The sequence below is a fragment of the Canis lupus genome, chromosome 19 (genome assembly GCF_003254725.2).
Source record: "Canis lupus dingo isolate Sandy chromosome 19, ASM325472v2, whole genome shotgun sequence".
Taxonomy (NCBI): domain Eukaryota; kingdom Metazoa; phylum Chordata; class Mammalia; order Carnivora; family Canidae; genus Canis; species Canis lupus.
The window spans coordinates 30,906,414-30,928,309 of record NC_064261.1 but is presented as its reverse complement, the minus strand read 5'-3'; the positions used below and the strand labels follow the sequence as shown (position 1 = coordinate 30,928,309).

Below are 21,896 nucleotides of genomic sequence, written 5' to 3'. Positions count from 1 at the left end.
TTTCCTGTTGGGTCTCAGTGGAGCAGTGTGAGAGCTCCCCCTGCTGGCCTCTCCCCTCCATTCTAAACAGTTTCCTCTTGTAAAACCTCTCAGCTCAATAATGGAAAATCTTTCCATGGGCTAGGACTCTTCCACCAAAAAGTGGGTTATTAAAAAAAAAAGTGGGTTTTTGTGGTAGGCACCCTCTGTAGTCTACCCATAGCCACTCTTCCTTGCAACACTCCCCTTTTCCTGCTAATAAAACTTGGATTTGTTCAAGAAGTTAATGGAGGGCCCACATTGGAGAGCAGGCTTTTCCCCAAACCACAAGAGTGAATTAGGATTGGTGTAAAGAAGTCATGGTGTTCTCTTACCCTATGGTCGCTAAGTGGTCTAAATCTGGGCTGGTAATCTAGTTTTGACTAATGACACAGGGGATGGTGAGGCTTTATTCCCTGAGTGAAAAGACAAGGCTTCAGGAAGGCCTTTCCCCCTTTCCCTTTCATTCAGAAAACTCAGAATTGTTGGAGGGACTGCAGCCCTTATGTGGCCAGTAGGCTAGAAGCATAAAAACCAGACTCAACATGCTAAGGATGGCAGAACACGAAGAGTAAACGTGTTTAGGGTCCTTAGAGCATTGTTGAAACAACACTAGGCAGTTACTTACCTCTAGATTACTTGTGTGAAAAACATTAAACTCCATATTTAAGTACAGTTAACTGTATTGTCTATCACTGACAACCAAATGCATTTTTACTTAATTTGGTTGTGTTCAAGGAGAGAGACTTCTCTGTCTTTGGTGGGAGCTAGGGGACCAATTTGCCACAAAATAAGGATGTTGAAGAGAACATTTTTGTCTTGGGGACAAATTTGGGAAGGGGACAAATTGTTATTAGGAACAATCTTACATAGGGGCGCCCAGGTGGCTCAGTGGTTGAACATTGATCCTGGGGTTCTGGGGCCGAATCCTGAGTCAGGCTCCCTGCTCAGTGGGGAGCCTACTTCTCCCTCTCCCTCTGCCCCTGCCCGGCTTGTGTGCTCTCTCATTCCCTCTCTCTCTCTCAACTAAATAAATAAAATCTCAAAAAAAAAAAAAAAAAAGACTAGTTTTCAAACTGGGGTAATTAGCCCCCTGTGGGTACACATGAAGGTTTTCCAAAAAGTACATAGTCCAGACAGCATTTTTTAAAAAAAAATTTTTATTCAAAAATTTGAAACCTGTACATAAAATAGTTCAACGTACCTATGTACTCAGCTTCAAACTGGCCCTTTTTTTGTTTCATCTTTATATCCATGGCTTCCCACCCTCCTATATCAACATTGCTTTTTTATTGAGACAAGGATACAGAGATGACTCTCAACAACTCCTCCCATCCCTGTACTCCTATGCTGCTTCTCCCATGAGGCGAAATAAAATGTCCTACAATTAGATTGTAATGATGGTTGCGCAGCTTTGTGAATATACTAAATGCCACCGAAGTGTGCACTTTAAATGGGTCACTTGTTTTATATGTGACATACATATCTCAATGAAGTTTTTTTTAAAAAGTAGAGAAAGAAAATTTATCTAAAAGAAAAAAAAAAAGTGGGATCTTATTCCCAACCCAGTTGAATGGGCAACAGAAGTGACACTATGTGACTTCTGGGCATTTCCCTTAATAGGCTTCAGGGCCTGAGCCACCCCAACTACCCTGCTGGAGAAAGAGGGCCAGGCAGAACCCAGCTGTTCATTTCAGCCTCCCCAGGTGAGATGAATGAAGCCATTTTGGTAACTCCAGCTCCTGTTGGGCTGCGCTAGCCAACGCCACGGGGTGCAGAGACCAGCTGTCCCTGCCAAGCCCAACTATCAAGTCTTGGGGTGGTGGAGGACAGACAGTGCCAAATCTCCAGTAGAGGCGGACTATTTGCTTCTTCTCATCTCCGCCAGCAGGGCCTTCATGGACCTCCCAGTGACTCAGACCTTGAGGCAGGCACACAAGGCCCTTCACCTCACAGCTCTTTGCTCCCTGGCTTGGCATCTTCCACGGCTGTATTTATTTACTCTAGGCATGCTGGCTTTCCTTGACAGACCAAACACCCATTCAACGGGGCCTTCGGGGTTAACCTCTGCTCTTCCCCCAGGAGTCCACAGAACCACTCCTTCACCTCCTTTCCATCTGCACTCAAAGGTCACCTGCTTAGGGACACCTTCCTCCTTACCTAGCTAGTCTATCAAAAATGACCACTTCCTTATTCCCCCTGCCTCCGGCTTTGATTTTCCTCTGTCGTTTAGCACTGCCCAACGTAGTCTTTAATTTTACTAATGTACCTCACTTATTTTGTCTTTTCTGCAAGCACTTAAGCTACACGAGGCATTTTTTATTTTTTATTTATTTTTTAAATTTATTTATTTTATTTTATTTATTTATTTTATTTATTTTTTATTTTTTTTACACGAGGCATTTAAAAAAAAAAAACATTTTATTTACTTGAGCGAAAGAAAGAGAGAGCAGAAGCAGGGGGGGGAGGGTGGAGGCAGAGGGAGAAGCCGACTCCGCTGAGCAGGGAGCCCGGGGCGGGGCCCATCCCAGGACCCCGGGATCGTGACCTGAGCCGAGCCGAAGGCTGGGCCACCGGGGTTCCCCGTGCATGAGGGATTTTTGTGTGACTTGATTACCTGCTCTAGCTCCAGGGTCTAGAAAACAGCTTGGCCCATGTTAGGCAATTTCACAAATTATCCGTACAAAGAACGGTCCCCTAGTCGCAGTGGATTTCCTTGACCACGCTGTGTTAAGCAGAAATCTATTCCCTGTTCCCTGCCTTTTCTTCAAGATACACCACTACTTGGTATGTACTTGTTACCGTCCTTCCCCCCACTGCAAGGAAAGGTCCTCTAACAACCGGGTAGCAGGGATTTGCTGAAAGAATTCATTTCTGGAACGAATGGATGGACGCTGGGCTCGGAAGGCGCTGAGCCGCCTCCGGGCGGGGCGCGTCTCGGGCTTCGGGCGGGCGTGCACCCCCTTCCGAGGAGGAGCCGGAGAGCGCGGGCTGGATTTCGGCGGCGCCCCTTTAAACCAGCCCGGGACGCGGGCCTGCAGCGCTGGTCGCCGCTTCTGCGGGGCCTGGCATCGCCGGTTTAAGGCGCGTCTCGCTCGGCCGGGCGATTTCCGGGGCGGTGTCATTGCCCATTTAAGAGCGGAGCGCCCCGCCTCCCGGGGGCGGAGCCTGGAGGGAGCTTTAAGGGGCGGGCCGGCGGCCGGCCGGGGTCCTTGGGAGGATTAGCGCCGGGTGGGCGTGCGCCTCAGGCCGCCATTTCTCGGCGTCCGCCGAGGAGCCGCCCCCTCCCCGGGCTCGCCCGCGACCCGAGCGCCCGCGCCGCCGGCTCTCCGCGCTTCGGTCGCCAGCCCAGGTGAGCGCGAGGCCCAGCGGCCCCGGCTGCACTGCCCACACCGGGTCGGCCCACGCCCCGTTTCGCCTCAGCGCCCCGGGGACCCGTCCTGGTTCGCGCCGGGGCTCGGCTCTCGCGGCCTCGCTCCGGGCGCCGCGGCCCCCGCCGGCCAAATATTAAACCTGCCGGGAGGGGAGGGGCGGCGGCGGCCAATGGGGCCGGGCGGCTGAGCTTCGGGCGGTCCCGGCGGCGCGGCGGGAGCGGGGGCGGGGGCGGGGGCCGGGGCCGAGGCGGGTTAATGTGTGCCGGCCCGACCCCGACCCCGGCCCCGGCCCCGACCCGAGCCCCGGCCCCGGCCCCTGCCCAGTCGCGGCGCTGGCTGCCTCCGGGGCGGCCGAGGGTCGCCCTTCTCAACAGGTCTCGCCTTAGAGCGGCTGGCGACGGGCATGTGGTGGCTCAAGGGGAAAAGCCCACCGTGACTTGGTGTCAGCGTCTTAGAAACGCGGAGGGGCCCCGGGGCTCGGTTCGCGCGGGACCGGGACCTGAGCGGCTTGGACGCTGTGGGAGGCAGGTGTGTTCCCAGCCGTGGCGGGACCCCAGGACCTCCCCGCCCCTCCCCCGCCCCTCCCCCTCCCCCGCGGCGCCGGCGTGTTAGGGTGGGTGCTCGGGTGGGTGACAGTCTTCGTGCCCGTCTCTGGCTTTGTGGGGCAGAGTCTCTTGAATTTTAGCTAAGGGCGAGAAGACCCAAGGCTTTGAAACTGTTTGACAACATTTTATTATTTATTTATTTATTTATTTATTTATTAAAAAGATTTTATTTATTTATTCATGAGAGACACAGAGAGAGAGAGTCAGAGACACAGGCAGAGGGAGAAGCAGGCTCCATGCAGGGAGCCCGACGTGGGACTGGATCCCGGGACTCCAGGATCACACCCTGAGGCAAAGGCAGGCGCCAAGCCGCTGAGCCACCCAGGGATCCCCCATGTTTGACAACATTTTAAAATTAATAGCAGTTTTTTTTTTGTTTTTTTTTTTTAAAGAATTAGGGGTAAAATGACCCGCAACTCCATTTCTGATATTGCTAAAACATTGCTGAACCCTCTTAACATAATGGATTATTCGTACACATAAGCTAGTTTGCAGGGTTTTCTTTTCTTTTCCCCCTTCTTTTTATTTTATTTAATTTATTCACGAGAGATACAGAGAGAGAGAGGGAGAAGAGGCTCCCTGCGGGGAGCCCGATGCGGGGGTGGGGGGGTGGGGGGGGCGCTCGGTCCCAGGACCCCAGGATCGCGCCCTGAGCCGAAGGGAGCTGCTCAACCACCGAGCCAGCCAGGCGCCTGGCGTTTTCTTCTTTTTATAGTAAACTTCATTAGAAAATGATCTGTGTTACTTCTGTTGAATTACTCTCTTGCAGGCGTTTTCCGTGTTGGCATTAGTGGGACCAAAGATATCAATATCTAGGACACTTGCTGTGTATTGGTATATTGCTTTATCAAAAGGCATTTACCTACCAAAAAATGTGGCCACCACTTAGAAGTGTGTATGCGAGAGTATACACATTTCATGGCAAATTTGAATTTTAGATAAATATCTTTAAAAACCTTCAGTTAATTTAGGTGTAAATGGTTTACTTCAGTTTACATTTTTATGATCGTAAAGAATAGCTTCCTTTACAGAGAAAAATGAAAAATCTCAGATTAAAAAACCAGCATTAAAAAAACAAACATGTAAACCTACTCTCGAGAATTCCACTGTATCATTTTAGTGTCAGACAAGTTCTTTATTGAGTGCCTAATATGCTGATTGCTGTGCTAGCTGGGTCATCTTGCTGAATGAGTCAGACCAGATTCTTGAGTCTTGGTGGGGAAGTACCCAGTAAAAAACATAATTAAACAATTGGGTATTTAATTACAGTTTTGGTAAATGCTGTAAAGAAAAGTCTAAGGGTACTTACAGGAGCACCTAATTTAGACTCAGGAGTCACGGAATGCTTTTCTGAAGAAATGGGAGAGAGGTGAAGTGGAAAGAGAGCATTCCGGAAAGATGGAACAGCCAAAACAAAAAACAACAACAACAAAAAAATGTCCACAATTAAAAGGAATTGTTGAATTGGGCAGAAGGGATACTAGAGCAGAGTGGGCTGCCTGAAAGACCATTAAAGATTTTTAAGTTGGGATCAGATTTGTGGTTGCTAAAAATGCACTGCTGTAGCGTTCAGAATGGAAGTAGCAGTGGGGATGGAAAGAGAGTGAATATGGGAAAACTTATTTTTTTTAAAGATTTTATTTATTCAGGAGAGACACACAGAGAGAAGCAGAGACACACACAGAGGGAGAAGCAGGCTCCCCGTGGGGAGCGCAGTACTGGACTCCATCCTAAGATCCTGGGATCACGACCTGAGCCAAAGGCAGACGCTCAGCCACTGAGCCACCCAAGTGCCCCAAAACCTTTTTTTCTCTTAACAATTTTTTTTTTAATAGACTCCACATTGAAGGTGGAGCTCAACATGGGGCTTAACTCATGACCCTGATATCAAGACCTGAGCTGAAATCAGGAGTCAGATGCTCACTTGACTGAACCATCTAGCTGTCCCTTAACAATTTTTAAAAACTCTTGACAGATTCATAAATTCTTATTATAGAGGACTTCAGTACCTCCACATGACCCACTCCAGAGATAAACTCACTTAACAGTTTGCATGTCTTAGTCCTTTTGTGCGTATGGTAAGTATCCCACCCTAGAGTAGGATAAAACTTACCACTTTTCAGGATGCCTGGGTGATCCTGGGGTCCTGGGATCAAGTCCTGCATTGGGCTCTCTGCAAGGAGCCTGCTTCTTCCTTTGCCTATGTCTCTGCCTCCTCTCTGTTATGAATAAATACAAAAATCTTAAAAACAAACAAACAAACAAAAACCCTTACCCACTTTTCTCTGATTTCATTTTTCATTTAGAAATTTTGTCTGTGTCTAAGTCAATTGTATTTAAAAAACAGCTGTGTCGTATACCAGTTGATATACCATAATTTGTTTAACCACTTGCATATTGGTGGGCATATTTACAATTTTAAGTCAGGTATACCCTGAAAATCCTTATTTCTCCAACTTGGATCACATCCTATTTCTTAGGATATCCTACCGGAAATAAATTTACTGAGTAACACTGTATGCACGTTAACATTTTTGACAATGTGGTCAGATCCTCCAAAGAGGACAGTGTAGGGGGCGCCTGGGTGTTTCAGTGGTTGAGTGTCTGCCTTAAGCTCAGATCGTGATACCAAGATCCTGGGGTGGAGTCTTGCATTGGGCTCCTTGCTCTGCAGGGAGCCTGCTTCTTCCTCTGCCTTTGCCTCTCTCTCTGTCTCTCATGAATAAGTGAATAAAATCTTTAAAAAAAAAGTGTATGAGTGTGACTGTTTTTCCTATATCCTTTTTAACACTGGCTTTTTTTTTTTTTTGTAAAGATTTTATTTGTGAGAGACACACAGAGAGAGGCAGAGACACAGGCAGAGGGAGAAGCAGGCTCCATGTGGAGAGCCTGACATGGGACTCGATCCCGGGATGCCAGGATCATGCCCTGGGCTGAAGGCAGTGCTAAACCGCTGAGCCACCCGGACTGCCCAACCCTGGCTATCTTAAGTCTTAAATGACAGTATCTTTTTTAAAATTTAGATTTCCTTTGTTATTGTCGATGTCAAACATTTTTTTATACATATTTCATTGCATATCATCTTTTAGAACTTGTTTCTTCATACCTTGCCCATTGTTTTCTGTTGCATTACTTAATGGTGATAGTTCTTTATTAAACTACATATTAGTCCTTTAAAACATTTTAAAAGCTCTTCACCCTAATATATTGTTTCCTTCTAGTACTTTATCATTTCTTTAATTTTAAATTCTTAGTCCATCTGAAATTTATTTTCATGTAAGTTGCTTTTATATTTTGTAAAAAGTTGTTTCTGGCATTGGGTTCAAAATACATAGTTCCGCATCTTAAAAGCAGCTTTATTTTTCCTTAGCAGGTTAATTCTACTTGCATGATGGATTTTTATTTTCAAGGTGTAAGATAAGGTGAGAGTCAGAAAACTTGTTTTATAGTTCATTTGCTTCCTAGGACTCACACGGTTGTAGTGCATTTTGAGTGTTTTTTTTTTTTTTTCTTAGAAAAACTTTTATTTTGGAAAGATTCAACTTAGAAGTAGTCAGAAGAGTATAATGAATCCCCATGTACCCATCATGTCCAACAGTGGCCAGTTATCTGGGCAATTTGTTTAGTTTCTATTCCCACTAAACTCTCTCTTTTGTATTACTTTGGTGCAAATACTAGATACTGACTGCATCATTTATCTATAAATATTTTAGTGCGTATCTTTAAAAAAATAAGGATTTTTTGGAAACATATCTTTAATACTACTATTATATCTAAAAGAAAAATGGCAGTAATTCCTTGATTATCATAAACAATCCAGTCAGTGTTCAAATGTGTGCTTGTATGTCCTTAGGAAGTTCAAATGACAATTGTCATGGCTTTGCTAGTTTACCTGATTACATAGGGATATGCATACTTGTAAATATAGCAACTGAATTTTTCATATGTTGGTATTATTCCTGTATTTCAGCTTTTATTTTCATCATGTTTATAAATGCATCTAGTTTACATTTTATCTTTTTGTTTTGTTTTGTTTTTTTTTGAGAGGAAGAGAGAGAGACAGAGATAGAACATGAGTTGGGGGCAGCCTGGGTGGCTCAGCGGTTTAGTGCCACCTTCAGCCCAGGGCCTGATCCTGGAGACCCCGGATCAAGTCGCACATTGGGCTCCCTGCATGGAGCCTTCTTCTCCCTCTGCCTGTGTCTCTGCCTCTCTCTCTCTGTGTCTCTCATGAATAAATAGATAAAATCTTTAAAAAAAAAACAACAAAAACATGAGTGGGGTGAGAGAGGGAGAGAGAGACTCCTAGGCAGGTTCCATGCCCACAGAGCAGATGTGGGGCTGGATCTCACAATCTCTAGATCATGACCTGAGCCAAAATCAAGAGTGGGAAGCTTAACCGACTGAGACACTTAGGTACCTCACAAATGCATTTAAAATATCAACTGGCATCAAATGCCTTAATGAAAGTGATGAGCATGGATTTGACAACTGTTTACGAAAAGATATGACCTTGGAATCTGATTGTGATGAACAGCTACTTATTACTGTGGCATTTAATCAGCCTGTTAAGCTTTATTCAATGAAATTTCAAGGGCCTAATAATGGTCAGGGTCCTAAATATGTAAAAATTTTTATCAATCTACCCCGAACTATGGATTTTGAAGAAGCAGAAAGAAGTGAACCAACTCAAGCTCTGGAACTAACAGAGGATGATATTAAAGAAGATGGCATTGTCTCACTTCGTTATGTTAAGTTTCAGAATGTTAACAGTGTAACTATATTTGTTCAGTCCAATCAAGGTGAAGAAGAAACAACAAGAATTTCATATTTTATTTTTATTGGTACTCCAGTCCAGGCAACCAATATGAATGACTTCAAACGAGTAGTTGGCAAAAAATGAGAAAGCCACTAAGGTACAAAAGACACTGGAAGACCATAATGCAATCAGATCTACAGCTCCTGGATAATTGCTTGATTCTCATCAGAGACTGTCAATATTCCATTCATTGCCATTACCAATAAATCATTGCTTTTGTTCGGGGAAAAAAAAAAGACTTATACATTATATGTGCAACAACAAATGTGTGACTTTAAAAGTATATATATTTCTTTATTTTAGAGAGAGAGAGAGAGAGAGCATGAATAAGAGGACAGAGCGAGAGAGAGGGAAGGAGAGAATCCCAAACAGACTCTGAGTGAGTGCAGAGCCTGAAGCAGGGCTTGATCCCAGGACCTCAAGATCATGACCCGAGCTGAAACCAATAAGTTGGGCTGAAACCAATAAGTTGGCTGCTCAACCAGCTGCACCACCCAGATGTCCTTACAAATGTGTGATTTTAAAATTTTTATATTTTGAAATAGTTTTGGACTTTTGTGGGAAGTTACAATACTAGAGTTCCCATATACCTTGCACCTAGTTTCCCCCAATGATAACATCAACCACCTTAAAAAAAAGTTTATTTGAATTAGGATCTAAGGTAGGTGCGTTGTGATTGATGGATATGTATTTTAAGTCTGTTTTATTTTTTAAAATTTTGAAAAAGATTTTATTTATTCATGAGAGGCACAGAGAGAGGCAGAGACCTTGGCAGAGGGAGAAGCAGGCTCTTTATGGGGAGCGTGATGCGGGACTTGATCCCAGAACCCTGCAAGCATGACCTGAGCCAAAGGTAGATGCTCAGCCTCTAGGCCACCCAGATCCCCCTTAAAGTCCTTTAATCTGTAGTTTTCTTTGCATCTTTTTTCCCCTTGCAGTTTGTTGAATAAGCTGAAGTAAGTTTTAAAAAAATAAATTCATCGTGTATGTTTTGTGCTAGTATTTTCATTCAGACTCTTTTTAGCTGTGATCTTTGGTAATTTCTTATCTCTCAAGTACAGGTTTTACATTAATGGTTCTGTGACGTAGAGGGACCAAGATTTGTAATCAGAAAAATCAGAGTTTGAGCCCCTGTCTTCGTTATTTACTACATAATGGACTTGGCCAATGGTTTCATTTATTGAATCCTTAAGTTTACTCATTAAAATAAGAATATTTTGGGGAGGTTTTCTGAGGAGCAAGTAAGATTATTTCCTAATCATTTGTTGTACTTGAGGATGAACTGTTCTGGGTGTCTGGCTGGCTATTCAAAAAAGGAATTGTATCTTCAGGAGCTTACGATAAATGAGAAAGACATGTAAATAAATAAAAATTTTTAAAAAAGATTTTATGTATTTATTCATGAGAGAGAGGGGCAGAAACATAGGCAGAGGGAGAAGGAGGCTCCTTGCAGGGAGCCCGATGCAGGACTCCATCCCCGGACCTGGGATCACGCCCTGAGCCAAAGGCAGACGCTTGCCTGCCCAGCCACCCAGGTGTTCCTAAATAAATAAATTCTGATTAGTTAAATAGTAAAAGATTTTCAGGTTTCAGTGGAAGTGTGATGATGGGAGCGACTAACTCTTTGGGTTATCAGAGAACATTTCTTGGGGGAGATATAGGTAGAGTTGAGTTAAAAATAGGGAGTCTCTGACACATGTTTCCACATGTGGGATAACAAGTACCTCTCTTAGGCAGCTGAAATGAAAATAGGTAGCAAAGTACAAATTAAGTAATGTTTAAAGGGAAACTTGAAGAGAAAGAGACTGCAGCCAGATGTTATATATGAGTGCTTTGTAAACTGAAAAGCTATCTAAAATTGTATTTTCTTGGGATTTAGGTAGATGAACATAAATGACAGGTCTCATGACTTTGCCAATTTACTCAATTTTATAGGAATATCCATACTTGTAATATCCACATGTGTGATATGTATATGATAATCTTCAATTTATAAGCACTTATTTTTTAATGTGCTGGTGTTTATTTTTATTTATTTATATTTATTTTTAAATTAGCTTTTATTTTAATCAGGTTTATAAATCTGTCTAGTCGAGTCATCTAATCTGAAGACTTTTTGAAAAATAGCACATTACTAAGTTCTGTTCTCTGAAGACACTTTCACATTTTAAGTAACATGCTTTTATTGTCACTTCTTAATTTTTGGTTTCGGGAATTAGTTGAATTCCAACAAGATTTTTATTTATTTATTCATGACAGAGAGAGAGAGAGAGAGGCAGAGACACAGGCAGAGGGAGAAGCAGGCTCCATGTAGGGAGTCTGACGTGGGACTCGATCCCGGGTCTCCAGGATCACACCCGGGGCTGAAGGCTGCACTAAACCACTGGGCCACTGGGGCTGCCCTATATACCTCCTTTTATAGTTACTTTATAATTATGCTTAAAGTATTTAGTTTTATAGTATTATGAATATTTAATTAGCTAAGTCATGTAGTATACTGTGATTACTTTCCCTTTTCTGCTCAACTATTTGTTTTCTCTGGAATTAATAACTGTCTTTAATTTTTCTCACTTATTTGCATAAATTAAACTTTTTATGGTGTTACCATTTTGTGTTTGCTATATTTTTAAAATTACTAAACCTGTTTTAATTATTTTGCTTAACCATAACATTCTTAATAAAGACAAAAGAAGTGGCTTTAAAATAATTTAATGTTATAAAGAATTGATTCTATTAAATAGCAATTTAAAATCATTAAGTAATAGAATATTTGATAAAAACGTAATATTTGAATTGTATTTTAGCTGAAATAGGTGATTATTTATTTATTTTTTAAGATTTTATTTTTAAGTAATCTCTACACCCAATGTGAGGCTTGAACTACAATGCTGAGATCAAGAGTCGCATGCTTTACCCACTGAACCAGCCAGGCACCCCTGGTTTTGAATTTTTTTATGATTGCTCAGAAAAGAAATAGAACTTCTTAAGATTGTTATGATCATCAAAGGAAATATTAGTGTGTGGATTGTTTCCTAACATTTGGAGAGATAATATAGCAATTGTACATACAATTCATTGACCTAGAAGACCTAATAAGCTTCATAAATGTTCTTTGTCTCCTATCAGCTGCTGCTGCTGCTTTTTTTTTTTTTTAAAGATTTTATTTATTTATCCATGAAAGACAGAGAGAGGCAGAGACACAGGCAGAGGGAGACCATGCAGGGAGCCCAATGACCTGGGTCTCCAGGACCACGCCCCGGGCTGAAGGCGGCGCTAAACCGCTGAGCCACCCAGGTTGCCCTCCTATCAGCTTCCTAATAAGATAGACCAGTAGGTATAGAAATGCTGTAAGTCATAGCTCTATCTTATATAAAAGTCTTCAAAAACTTTGAATTAAAGTAGCTAGTTTTAATTTTTTCAAATTTCCTTGATCAGGAAATTTTTTAATAGTATGTCCATAACGCCCATAGGATTTTACTAAATCCTATTTTGTCTGCACATTGTGGGGAGTCTGCTGATACTCTTTTCTCTGTTTTACAGTGAGAAAAATGCTGAGCTTCTTCCGTAGAACACTTGGGCGTCGGTCAATGCGTAAACATGCTGAGAAGGAACGACTCCGAGAAGCTCAACGAGCTGCCACACACATTCCTGCAGCTGGAGACTCTAAGTCTATCATCACATGTCGGGTTTCTCTTTTGGATGGTACTGATGTTAGTGTGGACTTGCCGGTATGTAGGTCCTGCTGACCTTTTGCAGATTTTATGTGAGACCACTTTCATTTGAACTTTCTACTGGTAACTTCTGGGAAAATTAGGTAATACGGGTTAGTATGGATCAGGCACCTTAGTTGAGGTACATGGATCAGGTAACCTTAGATACCCAATAGGATTGTATTTCTCTGGGATTAGTGGAAGTTACCTAAAATATTTAGATGATAGGGCAGTGTGTTCTTATGATCACAATATGTAGGGTACTCTACTGGATTTCTTTTTTTTTATTATTTATTCATAGAGACACAGATAGAGAGAGAGAGAGAGGCAGAGACACAGGCAGAGGGAGAAGCAGGCTCCACGCAACAAGCCTGATGTGGGACTCGATCCCAGGTCTCCAGGATCACACCCTGGGCTGCAGGCGGCGCTAAACCTCTGCGCCACCGGGGCTGCCCTCTACTGGATTTCTCACAATCCTTGTTGAGCAGTTATTAAAGCAATAAGAATCTTTGGGAATGATAATGATATATGTATACTACAAGACTTTTAATTCTGCTTTTTTGTAATTTTCAAAACACTTCTCACTTTCTTCAAAACAAATACTTCTTCAACAGTTTACTGTGCTTGCAGAAAATTTATTAAAATGAAGTAAAAAGGACTTCATACTCCTCAGCTCTGTTTATCCCTTTGCTCCTAAAGTAGCTTCCAGGGGTAGTTTTTTATACATGGTAATCTTTATATCAAGACAGGATGTTGTGATTTTATTAAAATTTTTGGTGGTCTCTTTTTGCAGTTATGAATGTATAATTCTAGCTAACAATGTGAAACAATCTGATATATTTGAAAGGAGTTAACTTACGACTTTTTGAGGGGCAAGGAAGGTAGCTATATGGTTTGTGGGAGTTGCATTTCTTTCTTAGTTCTTTACTAATACCAAATGGCTTTGTTCTGCATCAAAAAATATATGTAATGGGGCATCTGGGTAGTTCAGTTGGTTAAGCCTCTGACCCTTGGTTTCCTCTCAGGTCATGATCCTCTGGGTTGTGGAATCTAGCTCTGCATTGTGCTTAGTGCAGGGGATCTGCTTGAGATTTTGTCCCCCTTCCTTTCCCTTCCCCTCTACTCCTCTCCCTGAGCATACAGTCAAGTGCGCGCAAGCTCGCTCTCTCTCTCAAATAAATAAATAAAATCTTTTTTAAAAAAAGATTTGTGAGGATCCCTGGGTCGCGCAGCAGTTTGGCGCCTGCTTCTGACCCAGGGCACGATCCTGGAGACCTGGGATCGAATCCCATGTCGGGCTCCCGGTGCATGGAGCCTGCTTCTCCCTCTGCCTATGTCTCTGCCTCTCTCTCTCTCTCTGTGTGACTATCATAAATTTAAAAAAAAAAAAAAAAAAAAAAAAAGATTTATGTAACTAATCTATAAAATGTGTGATTTGATGTGTCATTGGATGTTCACAGTCTTCCCTCCCTACACATTCTTTTTAATATATACCTACATACCCAAATTGCAGTAAGAAAGGTCTTTGTGCAAGGTGGTAGCCTAAATGCTACTATAGTATACAGTTGAATAAACTCTGGAAACCTTTAAGTCACAGAGTGAGAGATTAAGGAATTAGATCGTTTATTTAAATGAATATTCTGATTAATTGAATAATTTAGAAGGTACTAGATGTGTACCTTACACATTTTAAAAATAATGGAATGTGATAAAATTAAACGTAGGATTTCGTGAAGTATTTTGAAGTCATCATCATGGGTATGTATTTATCATCTTTTAAAGATTTTATTTATTCACAAAAGACACAGAGAGGGAACAGAAACATAGGCAGAGGCAGAAGCAGGCTTCATGTAGGGAGCCTGATGTGGGACTTGATCCCGAAACTCCAGGATGACACCCTGGGCCGAAGGCAGACGCTCAACTGCTGAGTCACCCAGGCGTCCCCCAATATATGGTACTTTTTATGGAGTTTTCATAGTCATTTCTTTCCTGATAAATATCTTAAGAGTTTTGTGTACTATTCCATTAAAATATCATTAGATAAGTGATAAAAAGCTTGAGATTGCTGTGTAAGAGACTGGAAAGAAGTTTCTTATTACCTAATGTTTAAAGTATGAAGTCTCGAGGTTGTTGATGGAGAGGCTGATACTAGGAAAGTAGACTTGGTAAAGGAACTTTTTAAAAAGGCAGTGTAGTGTGGAGGAGAAATAGCACGAGGTTTTAAAGTAGTGGAACAAATGGCTAGTGACTAGTATAGAATGGTTTCCTGTGCTTGGTAGGCTCTGTAGGGTGGAGTTGACTCTCATATAGACAATTGCAGTGAAAAAGCCAAGAGGTTTAAATTTGACTCTTTGTGGAACTAGAACAATTGCCTTTTCAGCTCTGCAGGTGAAATCCTAGAGTTAGTAAACTAATTCTAGATGCTCACATGGATATAAAATGGGCATTGGCCTGCCAGCTAAACTGTTTACTAGAAGAAAAAAATAGATCAGAGGAATATTAATTTCTAAAAAGAAAGTTCTCTTTTTTTGATGTAGCTTCTCAACCACTCTGGTATGATTCCAAAAGAGGATTTAGAATTGATTTTGGAAATTGGATGAAGCACATACTCATTTCCCAGTAGGATTAAGGTCATTAGTGATCATAGCAAGCCATTGTGGAACTAAGATGATTTTCTCAGACAATATTTAAGTGATTATCAGTGATTAAATAGAGTAATTTAATTTAAATCTCTGGACTTCAAATTAAAATATACCAGTAGTAACGGTCATTTTCTTCTTTCTGACTTTCTTTCAAACTGGGGAAGTGGTGTAAGTACCTTCTACTTGTGGCCCCCCACCCCCTTTTAAAAAAACTAAATACAGTGAGAATGCCTAATGCCTTTCAGTGAATGATAAAAGCATCAGGTAGAAATTTCTAACTATCTCATTTTTAATTTTCTCTTTGGAAATGTCACAGTAAAGTTCTTTGGTTTTTGAGCTTAGTATTGTTTAGTAAATACTAAATCTGGTGTCTTTTATTATTTTTCTATCTCCCAAGTTTTACGTTAATAAAAAGTGTTTGATTAATCAATTGGTGTTAATTTTAAAAATCTGCTTTGCTGATGTAGACACTGAAGGCTCTAAATTATATAGTCCATGTGTAGTTATACTTTTAGATAAATAACATTTATAACTATCCTGTGTTTATAAAGACTTAACATTGTTAAGTTGGCAGGGCAGCCCTAGGGGCACCTGGGTGGCTCAGTGGTTGAGCGTCTGTCTTCAGCTCAGGTCATGATTCCAGGGTCCTGGGATCAAGTCCCGCATTGGGCTCCCTGCAGAGGAGCCTGCTTCTCCCTCTGCCTATGTCTCTAATGAATAAATAAATAAAATCTTAAAAAGGATGACAGGATACCCCAAATCAACCTATAGATTCAGCATAATCCCCACTAGAATACCAGTTGATTTAGTTTTAGAAATTGACAAGCTAATTTTAAAATTCATATGGAATTACAAGGGACTCAAAATAGCCAAAACAATACTGAAAAGGAGCAAAGTAGTAGGATTCACATTTCCTAGTGTCTTTTTTTTTAAATAATTTTAAGTTTTTTCCATTCTTTTTTTTTTTTTTTTTTTTTTGAGATTTTATTTATTTATTCAGGAGAGAGACACACACACACAGAGATTGTCAGAGACACAGGCAGAGGGAGAAGCAGGCCCCATGCAGGGAGCCTAATGTTGGACTTGATCCCGGGACTCCAGGATCACACCCTGGGCCAAAGGCAGCACTAAACCACTGAGCCATCCAAGGATTCCCCTGACTTTATTCCATTATTTAAGGCCTTTCTGATTTAAAAATTTTTTAAATTATTTTTATTTTATTTAATTAATTTATTTTTAAAAAATATTTTATTTATTTATTCGTGAGAGACACAGAGAGAGGCAGAGACACACAGAAGGAGAAGCAGGCTCCATGCAGGGAGCCCAGTATGGTCGATCCCAGGTCTCCAGGATGCTGCCCTGAGCTGAAGGTGGTGCTAAACCGCTGAGCCTCCTAGGCTGCCCTCTGATTTTTTTTAAAGATTTTATTTTTCTGTTTGACAGAGAGTGCTCACACAAGCAGGAGGAGTAGCAGGCAGATGGAGAGGGAGAAGCAGGCCCCTCATAGAGCAGGGAGCCCAATATGGAGTCCGATCCCGGAACCCTGGGATCATGACCTGAGGCAAAGACAGACGGTTAACCAACTGCGCCACTCTGGCACCCCAGAAAATTAACCTTTTTATTTTTTTTTTTAATTAACCATTTAAAAATGCACCTGGCTGGTTTGAGGAGTGTGTGACTGTTGATCTCAGGGTCATGAGTTTGAGACCCTTGTTGGGTGTAGAGATTACTTAAATAAATAAAACTTTTTAAAAAGTGCATTGGTGTTTTGCACAACACAATCACTGTATTGTGCAATCATCACCTCTATTTAGTTTTAAGATATTTTTGGCATCCTAAATGGAAACTCTAACTCCCATCAGACACTGGTAACTGCTAGTTGGCTTTCTTTCTCTATGAATTTGCCTGTTTTGAATGCTTTATATAAATGGAGTATTATCCAATCTGTGACCTTTCTTTCACTTAGCCTAATGTTTTTGGGGTTCATCCATACTATGACATTTATCAATACTTCATTCCTTTTTATGTTGAATAATGTTCCATTGTGTGATAATTCATAATTTGTTTATCCACTCACCAGTTGATGGACATTTGGGTTATGTCCACCTGTTAGCATCTGTGGATAGTGCTGCTATGAATATTCATTTACAAGTGTTTTTTGGAATACAGGTTTTTAATTCTTTGGGGTATGATACCTAGGAGTGGAATTGCTGGGTCATATGATAATTCTATGTTTAATTTTTTGTGGAACTGGCAAACTGTTTTCCATAGCAACTGTTTTATTTATTTATTTATTTATTTATTTATTTATTTATTTATTTATTTATTTATTTTCCTTTTTTAAAATTGTAGTTGTCCTAGTGGGTGTGAAGTGATACCTCATTTGTAGTTTTGATTTGTAGTTTCCCAATGATTACCGATGAGCATCTTTTTATATGTATACTTGCCATTTGCACATCTTTGGGAAAATGTCTATTCAGTACTTACTAATTTTGTTTTTTAAGATTTATTTATTTATTTATTCATTCATTCATTCATTCATTCATGAGAGTCACAGAGAGAGAGAGGCAGAGACACAGGCAGAGGGAGAAGCAGGCTCCATGCAGGGAGCTGACGTGGGACTCGATCCCGGGTCTTCAGGATCACACCCTGGGCTAAAGGCGGTGCTAAACCGCTGAGCCACCGAGGCTGTCCTTGCTAACTAATTTTAATTTAAAAAAAAAAGTGTTCTTATCTGATTTTATTTTATTTTTATTTTTTAAATTTTTGTTTATTTATGATAGTCACCCAGAGAGAGAGAGAGAGGCAGAGACATAGGCAGAGGGAGAAGCAGGCTCCATGCAGCGAGCCTGACATGGGATTCGACCCCGGGTCTCCAGGATCGCGCCCTGGGCCAAAGGCAGGCGCCAAATCACTGCGCCACCCAGGGATCCCTCTTATCTGGTTTAAAATTTTTTTTTTAATTTTAAAATTTTAATTGAAGTATACTTGACATACAGTATTAGTTTAGGTGTACAACACAATGATTGGACAATTACATATACATTATGAAATGCTCACCATGATAAATAGTTAACCATTTGACCAAAGTTATTATATTATTGATCATAATCCCTATGCTGTACTTTTCATCACTGTGACTTATTTATTTTATAATTGGAAGTTTGTACCTCTTAATCCCCTTCATCTATTTGGCCCATCTTCCCACCTCCCTCCCCTCTGGCAATTATCAGTTTATTCTCTGTATTCATGAATCTGTTTGTTTTTTTTGTATATTTTCATTTGTTCGATTCTGATATAAGTGAAATCACATGGTATTTTTCTTTCTCTGACTGCTTTTACTTAGTTTAACACCTTCTAGATCTATCCATGTTGTTGCAGATGGCAAGATTTCATTCTTCTTTTTATGACTGAGTAATATTCCATTGTATATATACCCCATTTTCTATATTGATTCATCTGTCGGTGGGCCCTTATGTTTTCATATTTTGGCTATTGTAAACAATGCTGCAATAAACGGGCACATGTATCTTTTTGAATTAGTGTTTTGTTTTCCTTGTGTAAATAGCAGTGAAATTATTGGATCATATCATACTTCTGTTTTTAATTTTTTGGGGAACCTTCCTATTGTTTTCCATAGTGACTGCATCGATTTAAATTTCTGCCAACAGTCCATGAAGGTTCCCTTTTCTCCACATCCTCAGTAGAACTTATTTCTTTCTTTTTTTTTTTTTTTTTTAATTTAATTTTTTTAAATTTTTTAAAGGCAGGCGCTAAACCGCTGCGCCACCCAGGGATCCCTAGAACTTATTTCTTGTCTTTTTGATCCTAGCCATTCTGATTGGTGTGAGGTGATACCTCACTGTGGTTTTTGGTTTACGTTTCCCCGGTGATGAGTAATGTTGAGCATCTTTTTACATGTTGTTGGCCATCTGTATGTCTTTTTTGTTAAAAATGTATAGTCAGGTCCTCTCCCCATTTTTTAATCAAATGATTTAAATTATTTGTTTTTAGAGTATTTAGTTGTATGAGTTCTTTATTTTGGATTTTAACCTCTTATTGGATATATCATTGTAAATACTTTTTCCCATTCAGTTGATTGCTTTTCATTTTGTTCATGATTTCCTTCATTGTGTAAAAGCTTTTTAGTTTGATGTAGTTCTAATAGTTTATTTTTGCTTTGTTTCCCTTGCCTGAGGAGACTTATCTGGAAAAGTATTGCTAGGGCCAGGGTCCTTGAGATTACTGCTTGTATTTTCCTTTGGGAGACTTATCTGGAAAAGTATTGCTAGGGCCAGGGTCCTTGAGATTACTGCTTGTATTTTCCTTTGAGAGTTTTACAGTTTTAGGTCTTAGAGTAAGGTTTTTAATCCACGTTGAGTTGACTTTTGTATATGGTGCAAGATACTGGCCCAGTTTCATTTTTTTGTATGTAGCTGTCCAGTTTTCCAATGTCATTTATTGAAGAGACTGTCTTTTCCCTGGTGTATACTTTTGCTTCCTTTATTGTAGATTAATTGGCCATGTAAGGAGTGAATTTGTTTCTGTGCCCTCTATCCTGTGCCATTGATCTGTGTGTCTGTTTTTGTGCCAGTACTATGCTGTTTTTATTAACATAGCTTTGTAGTATAGTTTGAAATCTGGGATTGTGAGATCTCCAGCTTTGTTCTTCCTCAAGAAGCTTTGGTTATGGTGAATTGATTTGTGACAAGGGTGGCGGAGCCATTCAGTGGGGGGGAAAATAGGCTTTTCCACAAGTAGTGCTAGGACAAGTGGATAGCCATATTCAAAAGAATGAGTAGGAACTTTAGCTCATGCCATGTATAAAAATTAACTCAAAATGGATCAAAGACCTAAACATGAGAGCTAGGAGTATAAAACTCTTTGAACAGAAAATAGAGATAAATCTTTATGACCTTGGATTTGGCACAGTTTTTAGATATGATACCAAAAACATGAATAACAAAATAAGAAAAAATAAATTGGACTTTTATCAAAATTAAAAACTTTTGTGTCTCAAAGGCCATTATCAAGAAAGTGAGAATGTTCTCACACATAATGGGAAAGACTATTTGCATATTATGTATTTGATAAGTACTTATGACTAGAATATATAAAGAATTGTTGCAACACAATAATAAAAAGAACCCAATTTAAAAATGGGCAAAGGATCTGAATAGACACTTCTCCACATAAGATATACAAATGGTTAAGTACATGAGAAGATGCTTGCCATAATTAGTCATCAGAGAAATGCAAATTAAAACTGCAGTGAGATACTACATATCAACTAGGAAGGTTAAAATAAAAATGTCAGATAATACTAAGTATTGGTGAGAATGTGGAGAAATCTGAACCCTCTTATACTTTTTGGCAGGAATATAAAGTTGTGCAGCTGCTTTGGAATATAGCCTGGTAGTTCCTCAAGTGATTGAACATAGTTATTATCATTTGACCCAGCAATTCAACTTTTAGGTATATATCCAAGAGAATTGAAGACATGTTTAGACAAAAACTTGTGCACAGGTAGTCATAACAGTGTTATTTTTACTATCCTAAAGATAGAAAACCCTAGCTATTTGTCAAAAGGTGAATGTATAAACAACATGTGTTATATCCATATAATGGGATATTTGGCCATGAAGGAAATGGAGTACTGATACATACTACATGGGTGTATTTTGACAACATTGTGCTAGGTGAAAGAAGCCAGTCACAAAAGGCCACATATTATATGATGATTCCATTCATATGAAAGACCAGAATAAAGAAGTCTATAGGACAAAAGAGATTAGTGGTTTATGGTTGCTAAGGGCAGATAGGTAGGGACTGAAGGGGTGGTGGGAATGGTGCTTGAGGCAATAGCTAAAAGACACAAGGCTTCTTTTTGAGAGGCAATAGCTAAAAGACACGAGGCTTCTTTTTGAGGTACGAAGATGTTCTGAAATTATGATGGTTGTGCATATCTGTGAATATACCTTTGAATTTTGTACTTTTAATAGGTGAAAGATACAGTATGTGAACTATATCTCAAAGCTGTTTAAAAAAATTCATGGATTTTTGCCATTTAAGTCCATTTAAGATTTAGTCCATTTAAGATTTGTTAGTACTCAAGAGACATGATTTAGAGTTGGTTTCCTTGATTGATCATAGGGAAAAAAATCTGGAGATTGTATAGTAGCAAAACACAAGATGATGGGGTTATAGAGTAATAGTGGCATGGAGACTGCAGAAGGAATGCTTAGTACATGGATATGGTGGAGGGAGGAAATGAATATTAGACCTGAGTAAAATACAGTTCATTTCTGGTGGAGGGTGGTGATATTGATTGTGTGGAAGATCATAAGAGCATAGTCAGCCGTCATTGGGAGAGGAGTAAAAAGAATGAAGTGGAGAAAGGAGCTTCAGTGGAATGATGTGTTCAGAAGCCAGATTTAGAGGATTTAAAGGAATTATTGGGACAAACTTACATTTTTTTTTAAACTTACATTTTTTGAACTTCTTATACTCCCTTGTTCCTAGTAGGTGCTTAATATTATTTAATTGGTAGGGAAGTGCATGAAGGGAAATTGAATAATTGCCATGAGATTTGGTAGTAAAAAAGGAAGAACATAATAGCAGCTGGAGAATGGCTGGATAGGGGAGTTCTGAGTTTGTTAAATGAATAGGAAAAATGTTTCTCGGGAATTGGTTTTATCTATACAGGTAGAGATTATAGGATGAACATT

The 21,896-nt window shown here is 40.2% G+C and overlaps 1 protein-coding gene and 1 pseudogene across 7 annotated transcripts in view; both read left to right on the top strand.

Annotated features, from left to right (window-relative positions):
- Positions 1–3,221: 3,221 nt before the first annotated feature.
- EPB41L5 (erythrocyte membrane protein band 4.1 like 5) overlaps positions 3,222–21,896 on the top strand; it is a 145,709-nt gene continuing 127,034 nt past the window's right edge. For 6 of the 7 annotated variants that reach the window (XM_035702380.2, XM_025429184.3, XM_049097096.1 and 3 more), the window contains exons 1-2: positions 3,222–3,370; positions 12,357–12,544. In XM_035702380.2, coding sequence (XP_035558273.1) covers positions 12,365–12,544 — 180 coding nt within the window. In that variant the 5' untranslated portion in view covers positions 3,222–3,370; positions 12,357–12,364. Of the gene's footprint in view, positions 3,371–3,711; positions 3,921–12,356; positions 12,545–21,896 lie in introns of those variants that run through there. The other variant, XM_035702378.2, reaches the window with a different exon arrangement.
- Positions 8,397–9,052, top strand: LOC112647895 (thioredoxin-like protein 1; annotated as a pseudogene).